The following is a 22,243-nucleotide window of genomic DNA, read 5'->3' as shown; positions in this document are numbered from 1 at the left end:
AATGCTAAACGAATGTCAATATTTATCACTAGTATTATTATTATTTTGTGTTGTTTTTTTTATATAACTTATTCTCAACAGGCCCAGTAATGTCTCTGCTGAATTATAGCTGATATGTTTTCACTCTGACACTGTGATCACACGCACGCACGCACGCACGCTCGCACGCACGCACGCACGCACGCACGCACGCACGCACGCACGCACGCACACACCTAAATATTTACAAAGTCCAGCTGCCTAAACTTTTGCTTTAATTGTGTTTCATCAATTAAAGGTTTCATTGGCAGCACCTTGCTGCCCCATTTCTGTAACAGCTGTCTGTTTTATACTTTCCTTTACACATTTTCTTATCTGTTGCTGAGTAAAAAAAATGTCACTGTATTGTTTTTTGTATACATTTTATGAGTTTGCATTTTTATGACAGGCACTTTTAGAGACAGCCCTGACCAGAGTCGTCATGCCCATGCCCATCATGGTGCTTCCTCCCATGGTCATGGCCGTTCTGGAAAAGTAAGAAAATCTCTTCCACTAATTTTGACTCTGTTGAAAATTTCTAATCTATCTGGAAACTGAATACTGGATTTAAATTTGGATAATGTTGCCTTCACATGCATCAAATAATCTGAAATAAATTTTAGCTTGTTTAAAAAAAAACAAATGTGTTATAAAATCTTAGTTTGGATGATATTGGGATTAAATTGAAAAATACTCCATGACTGGATTGAAAAGAATCAAAATGGAACACAGATATGAAGCTGGCAAAAATGTCATTCTTATTTCTATAACATAATTTCATGTTAGAAATTTGTTTTTTGAGATGTTTCTTTGGTGGGAGTGGCTACCTTATATATTTTTAAAATTATTTAGCAACACATGCTAACTTTAACAAACAGCATGGCATTTCCTGGTGGATTTAAAAAATGTTTTTTTGCCTTTATCTATTTTGGTTTTTCTTTGTTCAAACCCATCAAACTTTTAGATGAATTTAATTCTTCCTATTTGTTTATACTAGGAATAAATTGTTGAACAAAACATTAAAGTTGTCAGGTATGTTACATCCTGTTGGTAGCTACAAATCGGCAAAGTAATTACAAAACTACAGAGTTATGAAATGATAGAACTGTAAAATAAGCTGCATCAGGTCAGTCCAGGTCTGTGGTTAAAAAAACTACAAAAAATATAGCTAATCACCGAATTGAGCAGAAATTAGTTTTACTGTAAGTGCGGTTATAAGAGCAATAACTTTTTTTTCCATCACATACAATGAATGATGCACTGGTAAAACCATAGAAACCTTTCAGCAAAATATATGGTTTCATCAATCTCTTCCATCAGACGCTTCCTCTGCAGTGAGACACGGCATTGTTAAGCACTATGTTGATGACGTCTTTATGACGTGACGCGTTTAGTTGGTCGTCTTCAGATTAACGGAGTGTAGTAGAGGAATGCAGAGATCTCTGGGAATCCCTGACAGCACTTGTCCCGACCGCTCTGAGTGGGCGGGCTCAGACGGCGCGGCCTGCTCTCCAGGTGTGTTTGGGATTCCTGGCACCTGAGTAACTGAACGGGAAGGTAGAGAAAGACAGAAGGAGTGTACATGCGGGGGGTGTTGGTGCATAAACGTATCGGTGGGGAGCTGTGAGATCGACTGAGCCTTCCTTGTGTGTAGTTCTCAACTCTCCTTTATGTCAGCTTGCCTTCACTGGCTCTCAATGGGGCGAGAACAAGGGGACAGAGACAGGTCCCCCAGGCGGCCCCTCAATGATGGATTGCTCTGCTGAGAACATGTTCACTGGACTGACAGCAGAATCTGTTCTCATGCACAGCCACGAGTGTATTAGGCAACGTTCATTCAGAAGAAAGTTCCCAAATTTAGGCAAAAGTGACGTATGATTCAGGAACAAGGTGTTGTCGTAATGCAGCAATATTACAGCATCACTGTTTTCGTTGCTATTCAAGGGCTTCATACTTTCCAATGGTTGGACGTATTACCTTAAAAAAAAACCATAACAAATGCCATTAAATATTAACAGCAGTGTGAAAATATGAGTTACTGTCACAAGTGAAAGAGACACCCTGACCCTTTATTTTTAAGAAACATTCATTAGCAGTTATATTAAAATAATTTAATATCTTATAGGAGTGGCACAAAGCATCCAATCATAGTCTCCATCTCAATCTCAATGTGTTTTTTATCCGTGATCTTTGACGGTTTGTTACTGTGACCTGCACGCACGAGTACAGGTTTAAGAAAAGGTTCACTGAGAAAAGTGAATAGTGGTAATGATGACTTGGATGAGTGGTGATCTGTGCCTCAGATTGGGACACTCTGCAGAAAGAGACCAGAATTAGACAGGGGGAAGTTTGCTATTGGATGATGTGTTTATAGCTTATGCAAAAGATATAAACACAATATGCAAGTCAGTGTAGTCGGCCCACCGCTTGTACATCTGGTGAACGACCAAACACAATCATCAAAGCCCTACAAAAATGGTGAATGGCCTGTGCTTGTACAGCACTCTATCAAGTCCAGAGGACCTCAAAGCGCCACTCAATGTTCAAGAACACATTCACACTCTGATATAAAGCTACTGGATAGTAGCCACAACTGCTCAGGGCAGTCTGACAGAGGTGAGACTGTTATAAAATAGCGCCATCGGACCTTCTGACCACCATCAAAAATGGCGGACAGAAGGTCGAGTAAAGTGTGCAGTTGAGTGAAGTGTCTAGCCTAAAAGCGAAGTGACTTGCCTTAGGACACAATGACAGATACAGAGTGAATAGGGAATTGAACAGGCAACCCTCCGACTATGGGACACCTACCACCATCACCCCGGTGACAAAGCCTTATTGATGTTGGGGTTAAGTACCTTTGTGGCTTTAGAAATGTGATGAAACAATGACCAGGTTAGTAGTTTAGGTCAAGAAGACACTGGGACTACAGCAGTGTTGTTTGGTCTGAACTAGGAAGATAGTTGAGAAGCTAGTGGGTAAGTTCAAAATAAAGTTTCAGGTTTCCAAGTCTAGAGCTCAGGGAATGTATAATTTGTAATCTTTGAATAATCAATAGCCACAAGGATCGATTACCTCATCTTAAATGGTACAATCTAGCATACCACTGTTTTTTCGTTTAAGGCCGAGATTTACTGGATCCGATATGGCTTCAATGTGACGGAAAATCGGGTTGGATGATGTCCGCAGCCATTAGAACACATTAAAGTTAACGTGGCCTCACGGGCGGCCAGCGATTCCCTGCATCTCCGGTTGTCCAACGTCAACCTGAGCATGTCCAGTGCTCGGGTTGCATAAGAGCATTTAAAAACAGCCAGAATCACATTCATTTGTCAATAACGTCTTTATGACATCTTATCTCTTCCCCTTTATTAAGGACGCCCTACTTTACCTTACCGCTTGTGTTTAATAATGTGCAGCAACTTTTCTCTTCGTAATGCACTTCTGCAAGATGTGCATCTATGCTGGTGTGTCTATGCAGCCTAATTAAACCATGGCAGCCATATGTGTTAATGAGCTCCCTCATTAGGCAGTAGCTTTCCTCACCATGAGGGGAGGGGAGCGTCGCTGGTGGAGGAGAGAGGAGCGGCTCCTTCTCAAGCTCCTGCTGAGTTCGCTGTCCCACACACTGATCAGGAGATTATCCTGTGGCAGACAGGCAGGCAGGCAGGGGGAGCAGAGCAGAAACTGTGCTTCACAAGACGAATGCAGAAAATAATGCATTCTTCCAGGCACTATTTATAAAGTGTAGTAATTCAATGTCTGTATAATAATTCAATAAACCGGTTCCTCATTTGTAAAATGACAAAGTGAAATATTATGTAGATTAATTACATACAAGTGGATGTCTTTAAGTCTTTATTGATGACGATTAGGGCTAGACAATGTGTTCTGAAATCAATATCATGATATATTAAGCAATTAATCTCTCTAACGATAAATGAATAAAACTAATCCACCCAAAAATAAAGAATGTCAGCATAAATACTTCCTGGATATTTATATTCCCCAGGAAAGCAACTATATTTTTCCATTTTACTTATTTCTTTAATTAACTTTTAAGCTACAGTGTCTGTAAATACGTGAAAAAAGATGTGTTGTTAAAGGGGCAGTATTACATTAAACCAACTTTTTTGAGCTTTACATCATGTTATAACATTTTTCCCTCATCAAAAACAAACCTGGATTCTTGCTTTGATTCTTTCATGAATGTTTGAGAAGTCCTTTAATCTCCGTGGCAACCATTCAGCTGAATAAAACACCTGGGTGGACCTAGCTCAGCATTCAGGACACAGCTCCTCCTTGGAGCTGCTGTTTACACCCGACTTCTCTGTCTCCCCCATTCAGTTCCTTCAGACTAGCCAGCAGCAATTAGCAAACACCTGGTGGAGCTGAGCATCTACCTGAGCTCATTATAGGAGCTACTTATCAGTGAAACGCTGGTAAAAACGTTTTTAAAGGGTTAATAGAAAACCATGTTGTGATGACTTTCTGAAGGCGGAGTTTCAGAAAGAGCAGGAGCTTCTTATAGAGACAGAGGCCCAATTTCAAGGCATTAAATTACACAGTCAATATTTTTAAGTTATATTTGATGTAAAAAGCATTTTTACAACTGAGGGCAATATTACTATTTGATTGTGCTGTAGAAGGGCACCATGTGTAGGGGAAACATAATACAGCCCATTTCAGACTTATTGCACAATGGAACAAGTTTAGAAGTATAAAATAACTTCTAACGTCTTTGCTGAACCCAAAATGTTGCCAAATGATTTACATCACTTCTTTTTTCGGGAGGGGGCAACGAGCTGCTCCTCTTCCTACTCAACCAGCTCTACCACCACCGCTTCAACATTTGAAATTTCCTTAGTTTCCTCAACCTCACCATCTCTTTCACTTCCTGTTACAGACCAGAAGGGGGTGGAGTCATGTGACTACAGACGACACACGTAGCGCTACGTCTTAAAAGGCCATGAATAGCTTAGCTGCACACGGCCAAAACTAAGACAAAATCGACTTTTTCTTTCATTTTTTATAAAACACTGTAAATACCAACATGGGTGGAATGACGTCAGTCTTCGTCATAAATTTCGGTGTCAGTTCATTTTTGGTTTATCACTTATAATTAGGTTGAATTTCCACTTACAGCTAATGAAAACACCATACTTGACATGACAATATTACTTTAGACAAACAAAAAACAGTTTTTATGCTGAACTATGACCTTAATGAAACATATGTCTAACACCTGCCTTAAGGTTCTTATTTTCTAAATGTACGTCTTTGTACATCCGACAGAGGAGCCGTATCCAAATGCAAATTCGATAAAAACAGAAGGGTCCTGACTGTGTCCTCTTCTCTAGGCTCCCTCTGCTGCAGCGGCGGCGGCGGCTCGTCCTGCCCGTCCACAGCCTGGTGTGTCTGGCTGCCTTCGGCCTCGCTCTGCCACTCGCCATCAGCCTCTTCCCACAGATGTCTCAGGTACCTCACCGCTACGCTGCTCCACTCTACCACAACTTTTATTCATTTTTTTTTAGTCCTACCATAGCCTATAAAATGGCCCCTCATAGCTATTATTTTTTCTTCAGCAGAGCCTTTTAGTACAGGGTCCCATTCCTGCACTGCAATAACACAAAGTTGTTCAGTTTTTTTATGTCTAGTTTCTTGTGCAAATATCTTTGTACGCTTGAGGTAAGACAAAACTTCCAAGAAACTTTTCAGCAACATGTAGGAGCTTGTTTTAAGTAAATAATTCATTAATATTGACATAAAACGACTAGTTCCACTGACAAATTATTTCACGTATAACAAGACATTTTTCCATGTTATAAGTGAAAAAATTTGCCAATGGAACTAGAACTTTTACATGAGTGTTAAGAAATTATTGACTTAAAACAAGGAAAACTTACTCATCAGTTAGCTTTGCCTTATTTCAAGAGCACTAAGACATTTGCACGAGAAACTACACTAAAAATACTTGTGGAGATTTTATGTTTTTGCATTGAGGACTCATAAAACATCAATAATCAAAATACAACTACATAAATTCATTACTTGTGTAACAAATGATGGGATGTAAGCAACAACTTGTGAATTTTTCATTTGTAACTTTTAAGTTGAACTTTTCCTGAACTCCTCCTGACTGCGCTTCCTAAACGTAACATGTTGTTTCCAGCGTGTTTAGCTGAACCTGCTGAGGAGTTGTTTGTTCCAGTTGTTGGGAGAGCTCTCAGACACCAAAGAGCAAATGTGAGCATGTTTGCAGGCGGGGTAAAGGTCGCACCCGCATAACAGAGGTATCGAATGTTCAGGAGTTTTCCAACCGAGTGGGTGTTCTGTGGAAACCAGTGGCATTAAAACAAATAATCAAAACCAAGAAGACATTTTCTCAGTTACCTGGTGACTGAGAGTGATTTCTTATATTATTATTATTATTATTATTATTATTATTATTATTATTATTATATATTTTTTAAATTGTACCTGTATCGACTGTGTGCTCCTGACTGGGTTTCAGTTTCCGACTGAAGCCTTTTCCCGACTTCCTCAGTGTTTCTGTAATGAGGCGTAGTCCTCCGAGACTTGACCCCGTGTTGTCCCGTTGTTCACTGCCACCGGTGCCATCCAGGCCAAGCGGGCTGAGATCTAACTTTAGCCCCCGTTGGCTCAGAACGCCGCCATCCTGCTCATTAATCGGCAGCGGTGCAAAAAAAAAAATCTTGTTTTTTGCTCGGTTTTGCTCCGTCTTTGTGTTGTCTCTCTTGCCAAGTGACTTGCTGACATGAGCCAGCCAGCTCTGGCTTTAAAATGTTTAGGATTTAATTACCCGCTGGAAATAGCTCAGATAGCCATATGGCAAAAAAAAAAAAGAAAAAAAAAAAAGAAAACTTCAGACATATGTGCCGCCAACGGTCCTGTGAAAAGCCTGTTTTTCTCTCCCTTTTTTTTGCACTTTCACAGGAATAGCAGATGAAAAAGAAGGAGGAAAAAAAGATCTCCCCAATAAGCAACAAGAATGCCCTGCTCTCCGGGACCCCCCGCCTACTCAATTTGTCCCACTTCCCCACTTCACACCTAGCAAGATGTCTGATTAACGATTCTGCCTCCAACTCCGACAGCCATCTGTCTCTGGTTCAAATATTAGGAGACGTAAACCTCAAATTAGACTTTAATCTGCCAAATTGGCTCTTTTTGCACATTAGCGGCAAATGGAGAACATTTAAAAGCTTTAAAGAATATTTGCTTGCGATTAAAAAAAAAAAAAGAAGGAAAAAAAAACTGTTGCAAAGCTCACAAGCTACGCTTACAAAGTATAGATCTGTGTATGTATTGGATGTAGATGACGTAAACTCATCATCTAATTGCTCGTGCGAAATATCTCCACCCGTGCGACTGACCTTTTTCTCTTTTTTTCTCTGTTCTTTGACTCCCACAGATAAGCGCCAATCAGCTCGAGCCAGAGATCGCGGCGGCGACAGATTGTCAGATTTTGACGTACAACAAAGGGCTGTGAGCGTTCCCTCCCGACCGGTGGGTCGACCCCCGCCGTCCGACGATGCCAACGTGGAGGAGGTAGCTCGCATTTTCACAAAACAGCAGCTGATCCCGACAACGCATGACATCGCGGAGATAGCGGTCGACAGCGACAGCTAAATGTACATCACAACACCTTCGAAGTATTAGCAACGCGACAACATGGAGACTTACCTAAGAGTCGATGCCAAAAGCGGTGCGCCGCTCGAGCCTTAAAGGCTAATTCTGGCTGCTGCGCGACTTGTTCAAAACAGGAAAGGTAACAGCTTAAAAAAAAATTCTAAACATTTGCAGAAAACTCCAAGCTGATAATAAGTCGACTTACAGAATAGTTTGGAATTTTTCCAGGTTTTTACAAAAAAAAAACAACTTCTCGAACAAAGTGAATGTAGAAAAGCCTTAACAGTTTAGCAGTAAACTTTATTCCATTTTCCTCCTCTGCTCCCCCCAAAAAGTTGTTGTCGCTTTCAGAGTGAAAGTTTCAGGGATTTTCTGAAGGGACGAAAAATAATACTTGACAAAACATGTTTATCTTTAGGTTTTCTCTTTTTCTGTCTTTGCCTTTTAATCTGAGCATAAGAACACAGAGATTATTGCTACAGCCAACCAATGGTTGGTGGAAAATGTCCAACTTTGTAACTTTTCAATTCCACATACTTGCAATAAACGGCATACCTCAATGTCTGCCCCCTTACATCTGTTCACTGAAACTTAGTGTGTAACGTTAAGCATCGCTGTTTCTGGATTCAAGATTATTGACTACGAAGTTATACTGTTAGTTTAGTGTTCAGTAAGGTTTTGAAATGAACAATAATTAATTAGACCCGGCACAACCTGAAGACTGTTGAGTTGAAAACATGTTTCTTTTTAATGCACGTTGGTAACTCGGGCCTGATTTGCATTCAGCCGATGATATCTTTGTTTTGAAACTCACTTCACTCTGAAAACACAAACAGCTGGGTTGACAAGAGAGTGTTCTTCAGAATGACCCGTCTTTGTATTCCAACGCTGAGTATGACAGGTAGATCTGCATGGCATGCTGCTGTAATCCAAACAAAAGTTCTGAAATTCACCCTGAGAATCTGAAAACTATTCCTGCAGACATAAATTCTTCCGATCATATGATTTGTCTTTGCGTTGTTTTCTTTCCACCGGTGTCTTCAGCTTTTCTTTTGAGTGAACCAGCCTAACGCCACTTCTATTTTATTATTTTTAAACACGGTCTTGTAGTAAGCTAGCTGTACATGTTGTACTTTGAGCTCATGTCACGACAAATAAAAGGTTTTTTACATGCAGTACTTTGCGGACCACTGGGGGGCGTCTGGGGACCACAGTTTGAGTAACAATGATGTAAAAACATAGCAACCCCAGATCATCAAACTACCACTTTGTCTCGTCCATCCACAGAATGTTTCCCCAAAAATCTTGGGTATCATCACAATGTTTTTTTTTTTTGTTGTTTTGTTTTTTGCAAATAAGAAAGTGGGCATCTGTGTCATTTTCGGTTACCAGAGGTTTGAATTTGAACACCTGTAGATGTTGTGTTTTATCCAGTCTTTTCTTATTGTTGATTAATCAGCATTGTTCTGAGGTTTGTAGGGTGGACCGTAGCCTGGTAAAACCCAGTCCCTTATTCTACGCTTCATTTCGTACTGAGGGTTTGGCCCCCCTACTATCGAGAAACGATTGTTTCCTTAAGTCGTGGACTCTGTTGAAGTTTGACCCAAACGCTGCCATTTGGCCATGACGTGTGTATACCGGAAATCCTACACTGTAATCCTGTTCTTAAACAACCATCCTCCACTGCAAAGAAGAGAAGTGCCTAGCCCAACCAGATGACTGGTAATATAAATTCAGTATTTGGAGGTGTAGCCGACACAGACTGAATGGCTCACTTCCTCTGCTGCCATTGCTATAACTACAGAGAGGCTATGATACTAAAACAGCGCAGAAAACCAACGTCATCGCTCACAACTTCTCCTTCTGTTGGTTGATTGGCCAATTTGTTGAAATACTACTGGAGGAATTGTACTCAATGGGAAAAATCCCAGAAGGAGTTGTGAAGGGAAATGAGAATTTAGCTGTATTTTGTAGGAAGCTTGACATGCTGTGATTTATAACGTATTACTCCTGCTGTGCTCTTGGAGTAATCTTGGTAGACTGGCCACTCCTCAGAAGGTTCATCATTGGTCCATGTTTTCTCCAGCTGTAACTAACTCACGGTTTTGTTGTTCATGTATTTGAAAAGGGACAATGTGCATCATATAACATGCCAGAATTAGTCATACAGGTTAGTTTTCATCTGTAGTCTGTCAGGGTGCAAAGTGGAATCCCAAAGTTTTAGAAAAGGGTTTGTAGCCCTTTCAAGATTGACGTCATCCTTATTTCATGATTAAATGAGTGACAGTATTTTCAAATGTATTGGCATTTATTGATGCTTGAACTAAAAGCATCAAATAAAACATGGGTTTCAGTAAAACCATGAAACGCAACAATAAAGACAGTTTGGAATGTATCGTGACAACAATAGATCAAAATTCTTATCACTGTAAGAAGTTTATCGTGATAAACGATACGATAAATTCTCCCCCCTAATAGTTTGATTTACATTGCTATTTTCTCTTCTCATTTTTAAAACCGCTCTGTTTAATCTGATGATCTTTGTCTTATATTAGCATTTATTTGAATGAACGTCAGCGAGGGCAAAAGAAAGCAAAAACACTTTATGAGAAAACAAACTTGAAAGATGTTTTTATTTTATTTTTGTATAAAGATGCAGTTAATCAAGTCATAAGTCTGGTTGAGTTTATATGCAAAGCCGTGTCTATTAACCACAAATTCAGGTCAAGATGGAATTGTGTCAAACAAGATCCTGATCAACACATTTCAGCAAACACTTCCACAGACTTATCAGCATCTTATCTCATGTGTCCAAGTTGCTGCCATTAGTGCTGGAGTAACTTTTTCAGCCGGTTTATAGATCCGTATCGTCGTGTTTATGTCATCCCTTGGCTTATATAAACGCTCCATCTTTTGTTGTGATCTGTGTAATCGGCATGTTTGAGCGGTTGCCTTGGGAACAGTGCACAGCGGGTTGCCACTGACGAGACGCGGTTGCATTGCCGGCGACGCCCAGATCAACAGAAACACCTTTGAATCAGTCGACATCAAAGAACTGCATCTGGTAACGCATCAGAGATTAACACCGAGTCGTGTCGGGATGCGAATTGATGCGTTTTCAAACCTAGCAACCTAAAAGGGAGATTTTTAGGCTCATTTGTAGATCGTAAGAAATCTGGAAGAATTATTTGCTTAAGCTAATTGCTGTTTCAGCAACAACAGCAGGCCCCTCCACCCCCCGTCTCCTTTTTTTTTTTTTTTGCACCTCTCTGTTCCTCTGGAGAGTTTCTCGTTTCTCACCCTGGAACGCCGCTCGATCCCCTTCCTGCTGACTCGGCTGACAGGAGACGCGGCGTTTAGGGAGGCCAAGGTGATGTTCCACCTAATTCTTACCTTAGCCACACAACAAAGAGGCCCTTTAATTGTGCTAATCTTTTACCAAACCAGAACGTGACCTGTTCCAGAAAATCTTCCTGACAAGAGGAGGTTGTAGAGCCACGGCTGTCAGGGCGAGCTACAGAACATGTTTGTTTAGATAACCCCGCGCCTCCTTTCAGCACGTTTCTGCACCTGCAGTGAGTATAGGATATCTTGAGAAAACTCAAAACAAGTCGTGTGTGACCCCTTTTGGGTGCGTTTCACAGTGTATTTTACCTCTACCTACTGCCTCTTTTGTCCCTCCTCTTTCTCGCTGACAAAATAAGACACCTGAGTCAGACATCAGCTCTCCTCTGAGGTCGCGGGGTCACTAGGCAGTGGTTTCTTCCGGACAGCTTTGAGCTGTTGCTAAAAAAGATTGCAGCAATATCCAAACCAGCTCCCGCCTCTTTGAGAACTATTGCAGCTTAGTAAATGTCTGTTTCGCTGTAATTTCAGAAACATTACTATTTATTTGTGCTTTTTGACATTTCGAGAATAAAATTGCTTAATGGGAACACGGAAATTTATAAAAAACTAATTTCTATGATTGAAAAGTATTGCCGGTCGTATCAAAATTGCTTTATTTTTCCTAAAACTGCAATGGAGACACTTTTTTTGCATCACATTGGTCACATGATCAATAACCGGATGGTACTACTGGCAAAAATGACGAAGAAGCTGACAGGAAGTAGTTGGAGGATGATGTCACGCCATGTTTTTCTATGAACTTATTCACATGATTTTTAAATTGTGAAATTGCGTTTTTTCGACATTAGCGGAATATTAAGGTTTTTCGCACATTCATACTGACCAACAGGTAACACACCTGACACTTCCTGATGCTTGATGCTATGCCGACGACATACAACTTTACATTAGAACTGGAGCATCATCACCACCATTTTCACTCACTGCCTTCACCACCGGCCTGGAAGAGATAAGAACGTGGATGAATCAGAATTTTCTTCAGTTAAACTGCTCCAAAACTGAGGCCATATTGATCGGAACACCTTACCAGGTTCAATCTTCAACTTTGACGACTATTTTCTTTTCTGGACAAGACATCCCCTTTTCCACCACAGTTACAAATCTTGGAGTTAGAATGGATTCTCATCTTACATTTTAAAATCACATTAAGCATCTATTTAAAACCCGTTTCTTTCATCTTCGCAATATCTCCAAAATTCGTCTATCTCTCTCTTTCTCTGATGCCGAGACTCTTGTCCATGCCTTTGTCTCCTCCAGGCTCGACTACTGCAACTCTCTGTTCATTGGAATCCATAAAAACCATCTTCAGAAGCTTCTATACATTCAAAACAGCGCAGCCAGGATTCTATTGAGGGCCTGTAAATCTGACCATATTACACCTATTCTGCATGACCTTCATTGGCTTCCTGTCACCTACAGAATTCAGTATAAAATCGCCCTCATTACCCATCAGTGTTTAAACAGAACTTCACCGGATAATCTGAAGGACCTTCTCATTCCACATTCATCCTCCAGATCTCTACGATCACAAGACTGCAACTTCTTCCACCTTCCTCGATCCAGATTAAGGACCATGGGAGATCGGGCATTCGCTGTGGCTGCCCCCCGTCTCTGGAACTCTCTCCCGGATTATTTGAGAGCTCCGCAACTACTGGTTGGCTTCAAAACTTTTTTATTTAGGCAAGCCTATTCTGCCTCCACGTGATTTTTATGATGTTGATTTTATCTACGATTTTAGTTGCACTGTGTGGCACTTTGAGATTTTTGCTAATGAAAAGTGCGGTACAAATTAAATTGATTATTATTATTATTATTATTATTATTGTAATGGAGGTGTATATCAAGGTGTGCGTTTATCACATTGTTTATCATTTATCGGGATAAATTTCTTAGATTTAAAAGAATTTTGATTTATCATAGTCCCGATAAATTCCAATTCATTTTATTTAAAACTTTGAAAGATTTTAGTATTTTCTTCACTGTCTGTTCAAGAAAAGCATCGATAGATACCAATACATTGAAAGTGCAGTTTAATGATGTAAATCACATTTCTTTGTGACTGGGTTCATAAAGAATTGTATTATGGAAATGTTTTTCAAGAGCGTTATTTGTGTCTGGGGGGCTGTAATTGCTGTGACACAGTTACATGGTGACCTAAAAAGTATGTAATAAATAGTTATCTTCACTTTTATTATAACAATAGTACCACAAAGTATTGTGATAAAACTTAAGTCCATATCACCCAGTTGTAGGTGTTTACACCCATCCATCCTCTCCTCTCAATTTGCCCTGGAAGAGTCAGTTTGTGCCTCATCGGACGTGGCAACCTAATAAAATAAAATCTGGATCTCTAATAGCTTTGGGCCTTGTTATTTTTTTTTTCAGTTTTCTTGTTACAATTCAATAAAAGTCAATAAAATTTACCAATCAAACTTTGTGGATTCCTTATTCTTTTCAACGCATCACAAATCTGACCAGCTTGAAATATCTGTCAAAGGACACCAGAATTGTGTGTGAAGATCAGAAACTTCAGTTGCAATGTTTGGAAAGCTCTCCATGCCTGTTACGTTTTTAGATAAATGTTAGTTATTGACTTTTAACAGTTTATTTAGCCAGAAGTGTAAGTTTGTTACCAAGCAGTGTGCGGGTTTTACTATTAAAACAGAGACAGATGATATTCTGCTTTGAAATAAAAATATATTTAGTGCACTTTATACATTTAGGAGACATTCTTTCAGTCTGGTCAGAATCTGGAACTGTAGCTTTAGCTAATTCCCATTCTGTCAGCCCAGTTCTTCAGCTTGTAATTGTCCTTCACTTCTTTCTCCAAATGGAGCGATAGTATTATAGCCAAACAGTTTACTAATTAGGCGACTGTAAATAGGTGAGATAGATTTCATCTAGTGTTATCAGAGTAAAGGGGTGTGAATACAAATGCTCAGCACTCTTTTCTGTTTATTTGAAACAAATGTTTGATATCCATGGATTCATTTCAAACATTTTACAACCATACGCTAATTTGTATAAGCCGGTTGCATAAAATACACAGGGATTTGTGTTTGTAACGTGACAAAATTAATAATTTTGTCGCTGTATCCTAGTCACCACTGAGCCTTAAATGTTTGGGGTTTTTTCTTATCAGCCCCTGCAGCAGCACGTTTCACAGCAATCTGCACATCCACCAGCTCAGCTGGAGAGCATCAACCTAATGAGTGAAATCTGCAGCTGCTGTAGCTGCTGGGAACAAACTGCTGCCTCAATTAAATCAATACGCAGCAATCTCTCATGCAACAGGAGCAAGTCTCAAAGTTTTTATTTCCAAAGCCGTCTGTCAGTAAATACATTTCGCGCTTGAAAAACGCGGCTGCGCACGCGTCTTGCTCTACACGCGGCGCTTCGTAAAATCTGCAACAAACGGGGACTTGTTGTCTTGTGCATCGCCCACGGCGACGGTTCCACGGTGGTGAAAGACAACGATTTCGTGATTGCGACTCGACTTGCTTCCCGGGGTCACAGGTCGCCTCCCGCTGGTGGGAAACCTTCATTGGCAGGACAACAAAGACCGTCTCTAAAAATAAAAGTGGTGAGGAGTCTGAGAAGTTTTCTGTTTCGTTCCGTTTCACCAACATGTTCACTGACTGACCACAGCTTCATATCGAGGATGAGTTCGACTTAATGTGGTGCACAGGTGAAAGCGAGTGAAGTAAAGTGGAAGTGATCAAACAATTAGCTTTTTGTTAACCTTCATTATTGGCCTATGTACAAAAAAGGAAAAGGAAAAAAAGAAAAAGTGAGCACCATGGTACTCTAGGGTACGACTTTTCTCTTCAGCCATCGTAAAATGATGCTCCGCTGTCGTCGCGGCGGCACGAGACGTCCAAACTCCTCAATGAAGACGTGGAGTGATCGCACATGGAATCCTTGAGTCTTCCTCTAATGAGTCTAACAACGCTTTTAATAATCTTACATAATAAATAGTGTTGGTCCTCTGAGGCTCAGGCCCGTGTTCAGTCCTCTGAGGTCACGTCGATGTCCTCGGAGCTGGCCTGCTTGGTGGCGATGCGCCACCTGTTGATGTGGTGGTTCCCCTTCTTCTTCTGCTGGCTGTCTGGACCCTCCTCCTCCAGCTTCTGGCGCTTGTACTTCGTCCGTCTGTTCTGGAACCAAACCTTCACCTAACAAGGAAAAACAGGGAATCAACGTAAATCTTTATTTGCTTTGGTACTTTGTAGCTCTTTTGATTTATAAATTGGATTGTTATGGTAAGCTTCAAAGAAACACTGATTCTGACTTTTCGTGTGAGAAAGAAAATACATAAAAAGCAGCAAACAATTTTATTTCTGTTTAGCAAATTCACCAAACTGGATACAAATCTTGTTTTTCAAATAAGTTTTATTTTCCATATGAACGTTTCTCTTTCAGGTAATTGCTGCAGACTTTTTGTTTTTACTGCTTAGCTCAGTTTTCCTCCTTAAGATTGTATTAAATAATGTTTTCACACATATGCATGTATCTAGGGTTCAGGACTATGATGGCATAGAGAATCAGTTCTGCACAACAGGAATCTGAGGTTTAATTGATTTAATGTTAATTTGATTATTTTTATGATCAAACTAATTTTGGTCAATGATTTGCCTCTGTCATACTTTTACTGTGTTTTCTTTTATGTCTAAATTTGATTATTTTCATTTTTATTATGTTTAATTTTGGTTTTTCATTATTTTTTACTTTGCTTTTGATTTTAATTTCTATCATTATTTTCACCTTGTTTTATGCATTAGCTGATTTTACATTTTAATTTGAGAAATTCTCTTTTTTTATCTTTAATGTTTTTGTTTCTATTCTCGCTCTTCTTGATTTTCTTGTTCGTTATTGATTTTATATTTGAGTGTTTTGTTTTTAGTTTGATCTTTTTTAATGATCTTTTCATTTCTTTTTTTATCTGTGCTGTCTTTGTTTTTATTGTCATTTATTGTTTTCATATTTTCATTTTTGAGAGTTGTCTTTTCATATGCACTATTGTCACTGATAGTTTTTCTCTTCTTTAACTAAATAAATATTCTGGAAAACTCAGCCTAAACCTTTCACCACTAACTAAATACATCACCAACTGTTCTAATTAACACCAGCAAAGTATGTGGGTGTATTAAACTTAAACATTTTTAATTGTATTTTGGGTTTATCCATCCATCCATCCATCCAAAACCTTAGGTATGAATAATAAATGCTATTTTGTTTTTGCAGGATTTTTTTGTGCCATTTACTATTCTTATTTTTGTTTTGAAATACTTGTATTTAAGATATTAGCTGTCATTTGCTCCTGGGTTTTTTGTATGAATATTGTATTTTTCTACAGGTTTTTAAAATACCTTCCTAAATACCTATATGGCTGTTGGAGGAGCCATATTTAAGAATTTGATACTCAGACACCATTTATGACATGTTTAGTTTCAGCAGGTCAAATCCAAAATTTGACCTGCTGCTAAAAATAGTAACATTTTACCTGACATTTTCCAACCAAGATGTGAAATGTACTTCAAAACTTGAGTCAAATCTGCTTGTAATGAATGTGTGTGGTCTGCACTGATTTCGCTGGTTTTCAGTAAGATTCGCCTCTTGTTCAGATTACATCTCTGCCTTTCATGTTGACTAAATGCACAACATTCCAGCTTATAGCTTAACACGCCTCATATTAAAATGTTAGACGGTACAATTTCATTTTTATATCACTCAAGATGGCTGTGTTGCCCAGGATGACTAAAATATTTATATATATTTCTTAGTTGACAGGTGTGACATGTAGTAAAAAAAAAAAGTTGTTTATTGTGTGTGAGCATCTCTACATTTTTTACAGAAATGGCGTTCACTTTGTGTAAATGGTCCCTTGTTATTTAAGTCCTTTGCGCTCTCAGTAATGAAGTAGAGGTTAACTGTTAACTGTCTTGTGGGTAAATATTTAACACTAATTTCTTAAATTGTTTTTATTTTTATTGTTTTAGCACTCACTTCAGCAGTAAAATGAACTCTTAAAAACACGAATTTCTTTAATTATGGCTCTTTTATAAACGAAATAAGTGTTGAATTGTAAGACGTAAAAAATACATTCTGAGGCTCAAAATTAAGTTTAATAAAAAAAAAAACAAATCTAACAAAAGCAGGACAGGCGAGTGCCAAGTGTGAGCTCAACTTACTTGGGTTTCGCTCAGACTCAGGCTGTTGGCCAGCTGCTTCCTCTCGGCTCCGACCACGTAGTGGTTCTTCTCGAAGGCTCTCTCCAGGCGGAGCAGCTGCGACGGAGAGAAGGCCGTCCGGATGCGCTTGGGCTTCCGGGCGAAGGGACCGTGCAGGAGCAGGCTGTCCTGGGACACCTCGTTACCTGGAGGTAAAGTCAAAACACTTGAGCTAAATATCCCTTGTGTTGTCTCTCGGTTAGTAAGCCTTTTATATTATTATTATTTAGACACTATTGAGACACTTCTGTTCATGTCGACGCATATTTTGAAGTAAAAACAATGGAGTGAAAACCTCGGCATTTTTTGTGGCATCAGAATAAGCCTGATCAAAAACAGGCTATAATTAAATAAAAATGTAACTCCCATGACTACCTCTCACAAATTCTATTACTTCTGTGTAAACGTTTTGTTTTACACATAATATTTTATCAAAAATATTGCGACATTCTGGACCATTTATCCACCACTTATCTTTTTGCAAGCGGGAGTAATATTTGGTTTCTAAGCCAACTTTCCTGGCTTGTTAGCAGCCCATCAGCTATATGAATTCTTATTTTTCTCATGGCACCCGTCACTAGTGGTCTGGTTTTAAAAAGTAAGCAGTGTTACAATTTTATTTGGTATTTTACTCTCCCAGTTCGGGCAAAGAGTCGTTGGGTAAACAGAGAAAATAGGAACATGTCTTCAGTCTGAACTGAGAAAACGTCCAAATAAGATATTTAGTCAGAATGTGATCCAGTTGAGCAAGCCAGGTTTTAGGATCAGCGACTTTGTTGAAGCTGAAGTCTGATTGACCTATGAAAGTCCTATTTTTCTACAATTAACCGGACAATAATTATCCAACCCTAAACAGCCACTTGACAGCGGCGTAAAAACACAATGATCTTTTTGTACTTGGAGCTACTCGTTTGTTTTGAAGTGTTGGCGAATTTTATTTTATTTTTTTTACATCACATTTTACTCTTTACTGACTCTTCAAACGCTCAATGTTTTCCTTTCCTTTTCAGCCCTATTTAACACCAGCATTTAGATTCTAATTTCGGAGTAAACTGCTCGAAACATAAAGTCGACTATAGCAGAGTTAATTGTTTGTCACATTCCAAGTATGACGCAAGTAAATTGTAAAAGTTATTTTGTCGTTTTAGAGGACAAAAAAACCCCCAAATCTAAAACATTTGATGTAATAAGAATCAAATTTCATAGAAAATTAACCGCATTTCGAAATGCTACATTTCTCTTTTCTCTTTATTTTACTTTTTTCCTTTATTTTTTTCAGGATCTTCATTTTGCACTAAACATTGCACCCTTCCGTTTATTTATTTATTTATTTACGTACATGCTTTTATCAGAACTTTTTAATATTTCCAGTTTTTCTTTTGCTTGAACCTATTAAGAATAAATATGTCATTAAAAACCCATTTTTAATGTGAAATGTGAATTTCAATGTGAAATCAGAACGCCTTTGGATGACTGAAAGTTTGCACAATTTGAAAGCAGTGTTTTAAATTTGATCGGGATTTCTTTCTCTTTTTTTGTTTTGTTTCTGATAACATTTCAAGAAATTGCAAAATAGAAAATTATCATGAAATTCTTCAAGAAATGTGTCATATGCGTAGAATGTAAAGTTTTTTTCACATTAATTATAATTATAACAGATGCAATAGACAATTGTGCACAGACGCCTAATTATTTCTATTACTATTAATATTTCGCCTATATTTGAGTGGTAAATATTATTATTATTATTATTATTATTATTATTATTATTATTAGCCTATTATTAGCCTATTATTATAATTATTATTTTATTATAAAAATGTCTGCGGCAGGAAAAGCGTTATGCGAGAACCAGTTTGTTTTTCTCTTCTTCTGTTTTTAAGAATAAGAAGGGAAAAAATTGACAGCAGCTTCCGGATATTACCAATGCTCATCTGTTCCCAGTCTCTGCTGTTTCACTTTGCAAACAAGAATCTCTTACCTTTAAAACAAAAAATCTTAAGAAGCTATCTAAAGAAAATATTCACTCTCAAGTCAACACATTTGCGCAACAAACGTCCGGCAGACTACTGCTGATCGTACAGGTCGCCCCCACATCTTTCACCTCAGCGCGATCTCTCTCCATCTCCTCTTCGTTTCCGTACCTTGAAATCTGTGTCCAAAAAATCTGTTCCGTAACACCCAGGGGTAGAAGTTGAGCGGGTCCCGGTGTTGCGTGCCGAAGAAGTGCGGATGCTGTAGGTGGGAGCCTCCGAGCTGGTGCGGGGCCACGGTGAGGGACGGGTGGTTCACCGTCTCCGGGAACACCAGCTCCGGGCTCTGGTAGAGAGGCCTGGCCGCCGGAGCCTGGTAGCCGTTCATTAAGGCATCTGTGGTCGGGTTGGAGTAACTCAACGCCGTCGGCCGGATGGGGTCCTCGGCTGGCAGGGGGTTCTCTTTGGCGACCAGAGACTCTATCGTGAAGCAGCGCTTCCCGGCGGCAGAGAACATCATCTCTAGGCAGGAAGAACAAAACTGGACCGTCGTTCTTAACTTCCTCCCGCTGCTTAAAGTTGCATCTTGACCGAAGGATGGTGGGGTGTCCGCGGGTGGTGGAGGTGGTGGGGCGGGGAGGAGGAGGAGGGCTGCCCGCACAATCTAACCCTCTGAAGATGCTGCTAGAAAACTCAACAGTGCCGCAAGTCTGTGCGCTCCCAGAGGGCGTCTGTTCACAAATGCGCACCCAGAGCAAGCGGCCCTCCACGCTCCCCCCCAAGTGGCTTTACGCTGCGCAGGAAGGGAGCTGATTGGACCGGAGCTCCTGCCAATTGGTCTCCCGGAGTACCTGCTCCACAGATCACAGGAGCCCGGGACCAGCTTAGTTACAGGCAGCACATGTGTCCAGCCAATTAGGCGCTCATTGCGGCGCACATTCAGGCTTAATATGTCGTGTTTTTTTTTGTTTTGTTTTTTTTTTGTTTCTGTTCGTGGAGGCAGTCTGCCGTGTGAAATCTGTTTCAGTGGAAGTTAGGAGCCACTATTTGGAAGGTTGACTGAGGAGAAATGAAAGGTGACTCAGTAGAGCAGCTTAAACATTAAATCAGTCATTTTTCTTTAAAGTGACATTCAAATATTTTTCTCTCTCTCTCTCTATTTTTACCCCAGGACAAAATGAATGTATTTATTTTTTATTTGGCTTTCAATAAATGTTTTGCCAACTCCTCTGCTTTCATTTTACTTATGCAAATTTACAGTGTGTGGCTTCATTACACTCTGAAACTGCTAGGTTAAAGCAACTCCAGTTGTTTTATTGTGCATATCCACCAATATGAAGTAATCCAGAACGTAGGCGGATTATAGGTTTGACTCATACTGAATAAGTTTTCAAATGCAAGCGACTAATATGTAATGAGATTGATAAAGAATGGATTGAAATGAAATAGTAAAAAAAAATAATAACCTTGATTTCTAAGCAAGTCGTGTTTTTAGGTTATACTGTATGAAAATGCTGCTACATTTGGATAAAACAATCACTACTTGATTCATAAGAAATGTATTTTATTCTCTGTGCATTGTAATAAAAATAACAGCTAGAACTCAACCAAATTGTGAAAGTCTGCATTTTATGTAGATTTCAATACATATTTCAAAGAACAAATAATGCAAGTTTAACTGTTTGATGACTTTAATAAATTACATTTCAGCAATATTTTATATGTACTTATATAAGTTTTTTAAATCTAAAAAATATATATCAAGACTGTTTATTCTCACATAAATCTGTTAGAGGTTTGATTTATCCAGAGCTGGCCACAGCTGGATTCTTTGCTCCAACACAGAAATCTTCTGAGCCAGGAGTTTCAGATCAGTTCTGAACTCTTAACAAGTTCTTGATATTCATTAATTGATGAACAAAATAATAATAATTAAAAAAATAGCTTTACATGATTTGTGTCACAAAAAAACTATTGATTGATGTTTGCATTATTCAATGGCTAGTTATTACCATCAAAATTCAGTTTTTACAGTGCATCTTTGTTTAAAACTCCAAAACTGAACTAATTCTTGGATGTATGCAGCTAAAAATGTTAATATTGAACCATAATTATGAAACCATAAACTAGAAACAAACATAGCTTATGAGAATCTCCCTGTTGGTCAATGTGTGGATGCTAACCGTTGGTAACCCTAGTTTCTGCTAGCTGCTAAGTGGATAAAAGGCTATTGTTATTTTAAATGAATATCGTCATTCTCTAGTGTGAGCTGATGTCTAACCATTTTGCTTTCCATCCTGTGGAAGAAGTTCCGTGAGGTCACATTTTTACTGAACCTAAAGCAAATGTAAAAAGCAAAGCAGCAGTAATACCTGTACATGTTGGCTTTAGTTTACAGAAAAATACTTCAACTGTACATTTTTTAACTCAAATGCTGAGTTGATGAAACTGTGTAAGAGTTAAGTTAGTTTAAACCAAAACATTGTGTCCTATTTGTTGGGTTAAAGAGACTACAAGAAGACAACTTTAACCTTTAACCTCCAAAAGCTAGCGAAAGCTAGAGCTAGATATGTTTGACCAAAGTACTACTAGGTTATAGAGACAAGATTATACGTTTTCCATTTGCTTCATGAGCTTCTTTATTTATTACTTTGAAAATGTATTTAATTTTGGAGCTTGCCTTTGCAAAAAAATACTTTAGATTGTAATAAAAATATAAACATTGGTATACATTGATTTGTTTTGCTGATGAATCCTGTCTGCAGATTTTGCTTTGAATTCAAGCTAGCATTATTCTCGTTCTTTGTGTACGTTGAAAACATTAAGGCCGATATAATGTGTTGAATTATCACTCAGTGTGTCAGCTTAGTAAATATTAATGTCTTTTATGTTTGAGGGTCTGTCGTGATTGATAATGTTTATATTTTGGCGCAAGAAGTTAAGTTTAAGTCCAGTTTAGATAGCTTA

At 38.9% G+C, this 22,243-nt stretch overlaps 2 protein-coding genes across 5 annotated transcripts in view; one reads left to right on the top strand and one right to left on the bottom strand.

Moving 5' to 3' along the window:
* The window catches only part of sfxn5a (sideroflexin 5a), a 30,944-nt gene extending 12,036 nt beyond the window's left edge, over positions 1–18,908 (top strand). The window contains exons 12-15 of one of the 4 annotated variants that reach the window (XR_532551.3): positions 428–513; positions 5,376–5,493; positions 7,448–7,584; positions 12,589–18,908. Coding sequence is in view for 2 of the 4 variants with exons in the window: in XM_008398809.2 (XP_008397031.1) it covers positions 428–513; positions 5,376–5,493; positions 7,448–7,525 (282 nt within the window). In the remaining 2 variants the exon portion in view is untranslated. The other 3 variants (XR_532550.3, XM_008398809.2, XM_008398810.2) reach the window with 3 other exon arrangements.
* emx1 (empty spiracles homeobox 1) lies at positions 15,081–20,215 on the bottom strand. Its single transcript, XM_008398808.3, has 3 exons — positions 19,448–20,215; positions 17,265–17,449; positions 15,081–15,248 (listed from the first exon to the last, which is right to left on the bottom strand). Exons 1-3 carry the CDS (start codon positions 19,794–19,796, stop codon positions 15,081–15,083), a joined length of 702 nt encoding a protein of 233 aa, XP_008397030.1. The 5' UTR covers positions 19,797–20,215.
* Between the last annotated feature and the right edge of the window lie 2,028 nt (positions 20,216–22,243).

Source organism: Poecilia reticulata, chromosome 22 (assembly GCF_904066995.2).
Source record: "Poecilia reticulata chromosome 22, P_reticulata-male-v2, whole genome shotgun sequence".
In the NCBI taxonomy this organism is placed as follows: Eukaryota; Metazoa; Chordata; class Actinopteri; order Cyprinodontiformes; family Poeciliidae; genus Poecilia; species Poecilia reticulata.
Note: the sequence above shows the minus strand (reverse complement) of the source record. Positions and strands in the feature narration are given on the sequence as shown.